General features: G+C 36.3%; 3 protein-coding genes across 13 annotated transcripts; 1 reads left to right on the top strand and 2 right to left on the bottom strand.

Moving 5' to 3' along the window:
- Positions 1-3,042: 3,042 nt before the first annotated feature.
- On the bottom strand, positions 3,043-4,701 carry LOC107829033 (pentatricopeptide repeat-containing protein At5g66520-like). Its single transcript, XM_016656445.2, has one exon. It carries the CDS (start codon positions 4,699-4,701, stop codon positions 3,043-3,045), a length of 1,659 nt encoding a protein of 552 aa, XP_016511931.2.
- A 579-nt stretch (positions 4,702-5,280) lies between these two features.
- On the top strand, positions 5,281-10,016 carry LOC107829034 (putative pentatricopeptide repeat-containing protein At1g74400). The gene has a single exon (XM_075256662.1). The coding sequence runs from the start codon at positions 5,287-5,289 to the stop codon at positions 6,565-6,567; it is 1,281 nt and encodes a 426-aa protein (XP_075112763.1). The 5' UTR covers positions 5,281-5,286; the 3' UTR covers positions 6,568-10,016.
- LOC107829035 (putative carbohydrate esterase At4g34215) lies at positions 7,117-10,084 on the bottom strand. Of its 11 annotated transcripts, none has more exons than XM_016656448.2 (4): positions 9,923-10,084; positions 8,716-8,753; positions 7,659-8,317; positions 7,117-7,486 (listed from the first exon to the last, which is right to left on the bottom strand). In XM_016656448.2, exons 3-4 carry the CDS (start codon positions 8,196-8,198, stop codon positions 7,229-7,231), a joined length of 798 nt encoding a protein of 265 aa, XP_016511934.1. In that variant the 5' UTR covers positions 8,199-8,317; positions 8,716-8,753; positions 9,923-10,084; the 3' UTR covers positions 7,117-7,228. The 11 variants fall into 11 exon arrangements, with proteins under 11 accessions (XP_016511934.1, XP_016511935.1, XP_075112766.1 ...); XM_016656449.2 differs by having other exon boundaries at positions 9,867-10,078; XM_075256665.1 differs by having other exon boundaries at positions 7,659-8,274; positions 9,867-10,078.

Below are 10,084 nucleotides of genomic sequence, written 5' to 3'. Positions count from 1 at the left end.
CGGAAGGCTTCAAATTTCATGTCTTGCTAGTTCCTACTTGCTTCTTTTATAATTACCAAACCAAACTAATTGTGTCGGGTTATTAAATTTAAAGACCAAATCAAACCAATAAAATTCGGGTTTTTCACTCTCAGTTTTTCTCGGGTTATTCGGGTTTTTTTCTCCGGTAAAATCTTCGTAGAACAAAACATATGATTGTGCTCAAAATATTTCTTTAATCCTAATAAGAGACAACTATATAAAGTATTTTCCAAGAAAATAATACAAAATATGAGATGTGTCATGGTATTATCCTAAAATATTCAACAATAAAGATAATAAAATTATGTAATATAATATTGCTAATTAAAAAGTCATAATAAAAATAAACATAATCTAAAAGTACTAAGCCATGCTAAAATAAGTAGACTAATAAGGGAGTATTAATTACATGACTAAACGCTAAAGAAAAAATAAAAATAGGTTATGCATTTTATCTAAATTATTGCAAAACAAAAAATAGATATTCAATATATTCCCGTTCGTAGTATTGAATTGAATCTATTTTGTTAGCATTAGTATTGATTTGATTTTGGTTTGGGCTTTTATTAGCATTATTTAATTTACTAATATTAATGGCTATAAAATTTATTGGAACATTCAAAAGTTCTAAGTCCAACCTTGAAATAATACCTTAAAAGATAAAATTATGAAATTTTTTAAGAAATATTTATATATTACATCACAATGAGTATATTTATATATTAAATATATCTAAAATTTCTATATATGTAATGTCGGGTTGGTTTGGTTTCGGTCTGACTTTCTTTAGTTAAAACCAAACCAAACCAATTATGGTTGGATTTTTTTTTCAACACCAAACCAAATCAAACCAAACCATAGTCGGGTTTTTTTACTCGGTTTGACTCGGATTATCGGGTTGATGCAATTTGTTGGTTTCCTTTGTCCACCCCTACTCATACTATCACAAATCGATTTTGGTGACCAATCACATATTTATATTAGCTTTCAATTGATTGCTCGAAATAATTGATAAAGTAAAAAAATGTATAATTTGATTTAATAGCTAAAGCTAAATGTACTTTGAGAAATAAATTTAAATTAGTTTCTCCATATGTACCTTAAGAGGTTAACAAATATATATATATATATATATATATATATATATATATATATATATATATATATATATATATATATATATATATATATATATATATATATATATATATATATATATATATATATATATATATATATATATATATATATATATATATATATATATATATATATATATACCTTAGGAGGTGAACAAACTAATCACGCGTCTCATTTTACGAGACGGTATTCGACTAACCATGTAGTATAGGAAAAAAATTATTTTTAAATTTATGGTATAAAAAAGATCATATATATTTGCATGACTGTAATTTATCTTATTTAAGATAAAATTATTAAATTATTTCTAATATTGAAGGGGAGCCTTGGGGTAATCGGTAAAGTTGTTATCATGTGACCAAGAGGTCACGGGTTCATGCCGTGAAAACATACTCTTGTAGAAATGAGACAACAATTCCTTGTTTTTTTTTTCTTTTTGGGCTAGTGAAAGCATGACTGCTGTCCCATATTCTTTGTTTAGCGCAGGGGATATCCTGAAGCGTAAAAGATTCAAAAGCCAAAAGCTTATGTCAAATGAATCATGTTTTTTAATAGATCTAACGTGTATGCCACTATTACTTGAACATTAGTACTACTAATTACTAGTAATTATAATACCCATTTAGACGGTTTCTTTCATAGCTTACATTCTGAAATTCAGACGATTCCCTGACAGGCAAGCAATCTTCATATCCAGGGGATTCCTAGTATACCTCAACCTTCACGTCTCTCTGCCTTACTTGCTTAGACAAACTATATGAAGAAGCTTTACATGTCTTTAAAATGTCCGGCAATGTCAAAAGTCCGGATCCCATGCAAAACTGGTTATCATTTTGTTCTCATAAACCAAAGATAAAGAAGGAACTCAGTCAACTCACACAAGCCAAAATTGTATTTACATAAAACTATTACTACAGACTTAATAAAGTCTCAAATGCAACCCCTTACAACAAACCAGAATAACACCGAGAATAAACAAGGTTTAGTATCACCGACAAATTATAGTAATAATTAATAAATCTAGACGAGATGCCTTCAAGGACAATTTGAAATTCCTCAAATCCCCAATACTTACTAACTACCAACAAAATGTTGTCCCAATGCTGAACCAGCATGCGAAGCACTATGCTGTTGAAGATGTTTCACCAGAGCATTCTGGCATCACTTCACTTCCCAGCCACTCCAGATAATGTGCCATTTACATATGCAATATGCTTGTAACTCGTGTGTCATAATGCGATACATTTAAGTGCCAAATGAGTATCATTATTTTGTGAGACAGCAATAACTGAGATGCAAATGGATTATGATTCAAAAGGGAAGGAGTTCACAAGAATTACTGTACATGCAGTTTAACTATGTTGAGCATCATCACAGTTAGTCGGAACATAATATATAGTCAACAATCAGCATGCTGCGCTGCTCTTTCAGCAAGAACTTTCCTCTCCCCAGTCACAACCACCTGCTACAAAATTTACATCATGTAAAAATCTCAAGTTTGCTGAATCCTCACTCAACTTCAGCAAAACCTGCTTAAAAGCATAAAGTAGCTGAACTGCTGTTTGGCAAAGGGTGATCATGCCTTCATCATCCATTTGAGATATTTAAGAACTCTCACATTGTGTTTGTTGATGTAGTCCAGATCTTGTAATACCATTGTTATCTGGAGATACATATTCCCCATCTCCAGAAGAAGACTTTCCATTGCCATTCAACTGCTGAAAGGAAAAGATGTACCATGCAAATTACTTGCCCACCAGCAAATCACTAGGGGTATGAGGCTCAACTGGGTGAAACGGGATGTGTTTCCAGACACTTGATTCCAGTGGAAGAAGTGCTGCTTCACTCCATGCAAAAAATGCAAATTGTCACGGATGTACTTCAAACTATTAGTTCCTCCTCTGAAACACTTGGCTGGTAACCTTGCAATTTGGCTTGACCAGTGAGCAGACCAAGCATCTCATAGACTGAACAAGCATGCTTATGATTTAGGTCACTGGCCAGAAAACTGTGAATGGTACCCTCAGCTTCGATTCTGCTTTGACCTGGAGGCTTTTTCATTCCTATTCCAAACATCTTCTGTCTCGTGACGACAACATCTCGCCATCTCTTATCAGTTGCATATAGATTTGACAAGAGCACAAAGTACCCAGCAGCTCTATCAGGTTCAAGCTCCACAGTCAACTTTTGAGCTACACTAGAAGCTAGTCTCACATTTTTGTGTATCTTGCATCCACCAAGAAGAGCACCCCAAACAGCCTCATTTGGCTTCATAGGCATTGTCTCAACAAGTGCCACGGCTTCATCGAAAAGTCCAGCACGACTTAGCATATCAACCATGCATCCATAGTGCTCAATCCTCGGCTCCACACCCCAAGTTTCTTTCATACATTTAAAGTGTCGATACCCCTCATTGACATAACCAGCATGACTACAAGCAAACAGAACAGCCAAGAACGTTATCTCATCCGGTCTAACATCATTTCCTCCCCAGCTTTCCATCTGCTGGAAAATAGTAAGAGCCTCATGTGCATACCCTTGTTTTGCAAAACCTGTGATTATACTGGTCCAAGAAACTGAGTTTCTTCTCAGCATCCCCTGAAATACCCTATAAGCTTCCTCTATTTCGCCACAACTGGCATACATATGTATAAGTGCATTGTACAATGACACCAGCACTGGCTCATTCCTAAACTGTGAGGACTCAACAACACATGAATGGATCCATTTCCCCAGGTCCAGAGCTCCCAATTCAGCACACGCTGATAAAACAGACACCAAAGTCACCTGATCAAATTCCACATAGCGCCTTTGCATCAAGCGAAACAAAGCCAGTGCCTGTTGACATCTTCCGTTCTGCGTGCATCCTGCAATCACGGTCGTCCAGGAAACAACATTCTTATCTGGCATCTCATCGAAAATTCTAAGAGCCTCATCAACATCCCCATTCCTAAAATACCCAAAAATCAATGAGTTCCAAGTCACGACATTCTTCTCACTCATTTCCTCAAACACCTTCTGTGCATCATCAACTCCGTAATCCTCTCCGGTAGTTGCATATAGATTAACCAAATTGGTCTGAACAAACACATTTAGCAAAGACCATTTTTTTAAAATCTTCCCATGAAGCTGCTGACCTTCCCTGAACAAACTCCCTTTTGCGCAAGCATTAAGTACATAGGAATATGTGTAACCATCAGGCGTAGCAGTTGATTTTTCCATTTGATTAAAAAGCTCAACAGATTTCTGTGGGTTTTCGCTACGGGCATGTCCCCTGATAATTTGGTTCCAAAGGGTGGTACTTGGACTTTGGACATGACGGAAAACTTGGTCGGCATATTTGAGATTGTAAGATGTTAAAAGCGGAGAAAGTAGTCTAACAAGAATGAAGTTTTTCTGGGTAAAGCCATTAGTTATGATGTGGGCGTGGATTTGTGTTAGCTGTTTAATGGATTTGCAATTCTGCAAGAGAGAGAATAGACGTTGTTGGAGAGCTCTTGATCCTCTCTGTTTGGCGGGAATTGATTCTTCAACTAACATTCAACCTCTTGTTTAATCCAGAGACAAATTGCCTGCAGTCGTTTACTAGTGAAGTTGTCCGTTAATTCCCTCGAGATATAAAATTAAAGTCACTTTCTTTTTCTTTTCTTTTTTTTCACCCGGTGTCCGGTACCCGCATTGGAACCCGACTATATCCGGATTCGCGCCACGCAAGCGCTCCCTACTAAGTATTTTTTCATACCCAAGGGCTCGAACTACACTACACTATATTTGGCGCTCCCTAATATAAGATGTTGATATTTCTACTACAAATTGTTTATGAGCCTTTCTATGCAGTCACAAAGAGAAATGCATCAATTGGAATTGTAATATGTGTTTAGAATAAGTAATTTTCAAATCTAACTCTGGTCAGTGATCTATGACCCTACGAGTAGCACTTTCTATTTTTTGTTTTTAGTTTTTTCCAATAATATTTTTTTGTCTTAAATAGAGCGAAATGACTATAGATTATTCATATAGGAGATCACATCTAGTTTAGATTCAGGCATCCTTGACTGATTGTTGTAAAACAGCAGAATTATCTCTATGAAGACGCTGTAAAGTAGTTCAACACATTTTGACGAGATGATAAGATTCTTGCACAAGGTGGCCAATTCTTTTAACAGTGCAAAACAGCCCCAAATCCATTTCCATAAACAACTTAAACCAGCAAGAGCAAACCTGACCCTGAAAAGCTACCTCAAGTCTAATCCTATCAAGACTATTTTGCTGTTCTCTGACTTGCTGAGAAAAAAGATTTCTGCAGTAGATAGCTACTCTCTACTGTATGTCATCAAAGCTTGCACTAAAAATTCCCTGGCCACTGAAGGCAAACAAGCCCATGGCCTTGTCATTAAACTTGGCTACGAACCCATCATTTTTCTTCAAACATCGCTTATGAATTTGTATGCTGCAACTGCAAGTGTCGCTGATGTTCATCAGGTGTTTGATGAAATACCCAATAAGAATGTTGTGTGTTGGACTTCACTGATTTCGGCGTATGTCCAGAACCAGAAACCAAATAGAGCCATAGAGATATTCAGGCAAATGCAAATGGATGATGTAGAGCCTGATCAGGTAATACTCACTGTTGCTCTATCGGCTTGTGCTGATCTAGGGGCATTGCATAAAGGGGAATGGATTCATGAGCTGATAAGTCAAAAGACGGATTTTAGCGAAGATTTATGCTTAATGAATGCTCTGTTGAACATGTATGTAAAATGTGGGGATATCAGAAAAGCTAAGTTATTGTTTGATAATGTGAAAATTAAGGATGTTAGGACTTGGACTTGCATGATTGTTGGGCATGCATTACACGGCCAAGCAGAGGAAGCGCTAAGGCTGTTTTCAGCATTGGAAGAAGAAAACAAGTCAAGATCAAGTAAAAGCCGAGAAACTAAGGACCAATTACTTGTTCCCAATGATGTCATGTTTATAGGGGTTCTAATGGCTTGTAGCCACGCAGGGATGGTGGAAGAGGGGAAAAGGTATTTTAGAAGTATGATTGAGGAGTACGGCTTAAAGCCTAGGCTTTCTCACTTTGGCTGCATGGTGGATTTGTTATGCCGTTGTGGGCTTCTAAACGAGGCGTATAGCTTTATTTTGGCAATGCCAATCCAGCCAAATGCAGTTATATGGAGGACATTACTGGGTGCCTCTGGCGTTCAAGGCAATGTAGAACTTGCTGCAGTGGCTCGGTCTAAATTAGGCGAGTTAGAGGTTAGTGTCGTTGGTGATGATGTTGCATTGTCTAATATTTATGCTGCCAAAGGCATGTGGGAGGAGAAAATAATGCTAAGACATGAGATGAGACAAAGGAGAACTCCTGGCTGCAGTTCAGTTGAGGTGGGAAAGTTGCATTCTTGAACGTTAATAAAGGGAAATGCTCATTCTTTGCACTATGGTCTTGCTCTCTTCATCGGGACATAAGAACATTTATCAATTTGTCATCTTGTTATCAATGACATTGGGCAGAAAGTTTCAAATATATGACTGTTCGTAATATTGTGAATTCAAAAAGAAATTTCTGGTATATAGCAAGGATGCCGATAAGTGTATGGCATTTGACAAAGTGAAGGAAAAAGAAGACTGCCCGGACATGACAAAGACATGATAAAAATCCACAAATTGTAAAGACTTGATAATCTATTTATCATGTCCTTGTATTTTCTATATACTATAACAATTTTGGAACGCACGAAAAATTTACATGCTCTTTTCTCTTCTTTTTTTTTTCCTCTTTCCATTTTGCTTCTTAAATGAACAAAGGAATGATCCTTACACCATCTCTCGTGCCTCTCCTCATATCCTTTATAGTTAATATTAAAGCTGGATCCGATGTTGGTTAGAAATCTTTACTTTCTTTGCCAAAATGCAGTAGTTGCTTTTTTCATCGTTTATTTCACAAAAAACATCAGACAGATAAATTAGCTTTCTTATACAAACAATTAATAAATCTGTTTTGTGGTAGTTCATTTCTCAAACTAAATGATCTGATACTGCTTTTTCCATTCTATAAGCTGCTCATCTAATTAAGGCAACAGCAAAAGAAGGATCGTTTCACTGACGAGTGAACAGAAGAATGCTTTGTGGCTGCAAAGTGAGTAAGGTATGCATCAGCAAACATTTGGCCTAGTTTGACCTGAGCTTCACTCGTAAGATGGAGGTTATCTTCCTTGAGTTGCAATCCCATGGCATCGATACAAACAACATTTGGGAGGTCAATCCTCTTTTGTGCTTGTCTTATCTTTTCAGTATACTTTCCCTCTCCTGATGCAATTGCTACCTGCATATAGTACAACATATAATGCGTGCAGTTAGATTACATGAAAATAATCAAGAGCTTTATGCCATAGATCTTCACATCAGTTCATCATACAAAACAACGCTTGGATAAAGGTATCTCATGAAATTTCAATTAGCCATCATTAGTTTTGAAACAAACTATGATAGAGTACCTGAATAATTGGCAGAAAAGGCATATATAAATCTGCACGCACATTATGTATTAGCTTCTCCATATTAGCTTTATAGGTCTCGACACGATGCTTGTATAATGTATCACTCTCACCTTGATACCAAAGCAATGCCTTAATTTTTCCACCTTGATGCATGGCAGCTCTGGCTCTATTTATCATGTTCTCATACAAGTGTGTCCCTTTTCCCCACTCCTTTAACGCAGTTCCACCTACGGCACATGGCACCAGGCCAATGGCTCCCATTTTGTCCTTAATTGCATTTGCAAATGACATTCCAGGTCCTATACCACAGGTCTTCTTTGTATCAATATCACGGTGAAGTGGTTCACATGCCATCTCCCAGTTGAGATGTGCACTAAGACGGAAAATCTTGGCTGGATCAGAACAGCACTCAGGTGGAACAATTCCATCCCAATGATTATGCTTATCTACTCCACCACGACCAGACATGTTACTTTGGCCGGAGAGGATGAATATGTCTTCAGGGGTAAAAGCTTCATTTTCTGGGGCGGAGGCCATAGTACACAGCTGAGGATGCCCTTTCAGTAGTATGTTTAAATGTCCCTCTCAGCCAAAGACAAAGATGGTGAAATTGCTGGGAAAGCCATCAAATTTGGACTTATCTGTCAGTGATTCTTCTGATGTACAAAAAAATACATTCGTAAAGAAGTTGGCCACCAACAAAGGCAAAAAAAAAAAAAAAAATCTTCTATAATCAACAAAGTTCTCCTACTTATCAGGAGAACCATTATTAAAATAGAACATAAGAATAAGAAAAGTTATCAAGGATAATTCAAATGAGAACGACAGAGAAGAAATGTAATACTGTATTAGCAGCAGAAACAACATGCTTACCATAAAAGAGCAGATTAACCTACTATAGACGTGCAATCGCAGTTGCATTAATTGCAGATATAACGTGTGTGATAACATAGAAAAGATAAATTTCGTCCCAATTTGATTATAAGTTTCAGACATATGATACTCTTTAGTTGTTTATTACTACTATCATCACTTCTATAATTATTATCATTACCTGTCTGTTCGAAACCTCTTGTTTCATAGAGATTACACCTTCAAAGATAAAACATGTCGAGTTAAAACTATTACAAAAACAATATAACTAGCAGGCTTCTCAATTCAATAAGTTTCGAACAAACCAAAGAATCTTTATCGAAGTTCAATTAAGAAGACCAGGGTCACACATTCTTTTGCTACTAAATATTTCATCAAATCGGCATGAAAAAGATGATTTAGTACTTCCACAGCATCTAACAACAACAACAATCATGTCCCAATGCCAAGCAAATAGGGATTGATAAAATGAACCGCCAATGTTGTAGCTCCATATAAGCTCATCTCAGTCTATTATTAGTAAAGTAAAATTATCATAACTTGAACTTGATTCATAAATGCCAATGGATATTAGCTCAAAGAAATGGCATTACTCTTCTTTTGAATCAACTGATAAAATGCATCTAGCATATGGTACAAATTAGCCATTTTGTAATAAAATCAACATCGGCAGCCATACTAGACACAAAACTAAGATCCAAAAAAGAAAAGAAAAAACACATGCCAATGAAGCCTTTGTCCTACGTGGCGGAGCTGGCACCAAATTGTGTTGATCCCGTTCAAGTATGGGTTTATCTCCCTACAGATAGTGTAGCTTCCACCAATTAGTGGTTCAATAGCAGTAGTAAATATGCTCGTACCGTTTCACCAATATTTCAAGGTTGGGGGGGGGGGGGGGGCAAAGCTACATGTCTTAAAGGGGTTAAGGAAATGTCCTTCATCAAAAAATTACACATTGTAAATATTAGATTTTAGAGGTATATAACATATATTGATCACCCGGGCAATTTTTCACATCTTTCAAGTTTGAACGCCCTTTGGAAAATTCCTAGCTTCACCAGTAGCAGCAAACAAAGAAATCGAGTAACAACCATCCAATTATATAGATATACAAAATATAGTAAACATGAGCCCCTCTTCCCACCGTCTGAATCAGAACCAAAAAAAAAAAAATCACACTAAAAATAAGCTACTAATTCAAGGATCAATACCCACTGATTATACCAAATTAAAGATTTAATCAGTCAAAATGTAAAAGAAAAAGTATAACTGACATTCAAAATTCCAGTAGTTACAGGCAAGTCAACAAAAGAAAATGGGGAAGGAGATTACTGTAATTCGAGAATAACCGAATGATCAAAGTAAACTCCAAAGATAGAAATTGGTACCCAAATCCGTGGAATCGGCATTCCGGAGATGAAGGATTTCAAAGATCAACATTATTGAGCATTTGCATTTTTAAGCAGTCCAGTTTGTAGAGATAGCGACGGTTTGGTAATAACTACGAAGATATTGAAATCTTTGCATTTTGCATTCCTATTGTATACGCT

Source organism: Nicotiana tabacum, chromosome 6 (assembly GCF_000715075.1).
Source record: "Nicotiana tabacum cultivar K326 chromosome 6, ASM71507v2, whole genome shotgun sequence".
Taxonomy (NCBI): Eukaryota; Viridiplantae; Streptophyta; class Magnoliopsida; order Solanales; family Solanaceae; genus Nicotiana; species Nicotiana tabacum.
The sequence above is the reverse complement of the archived record's forward strand: the minus strand, read 5'-3'. Positions and strand labels throughout refer to the sequence as shown.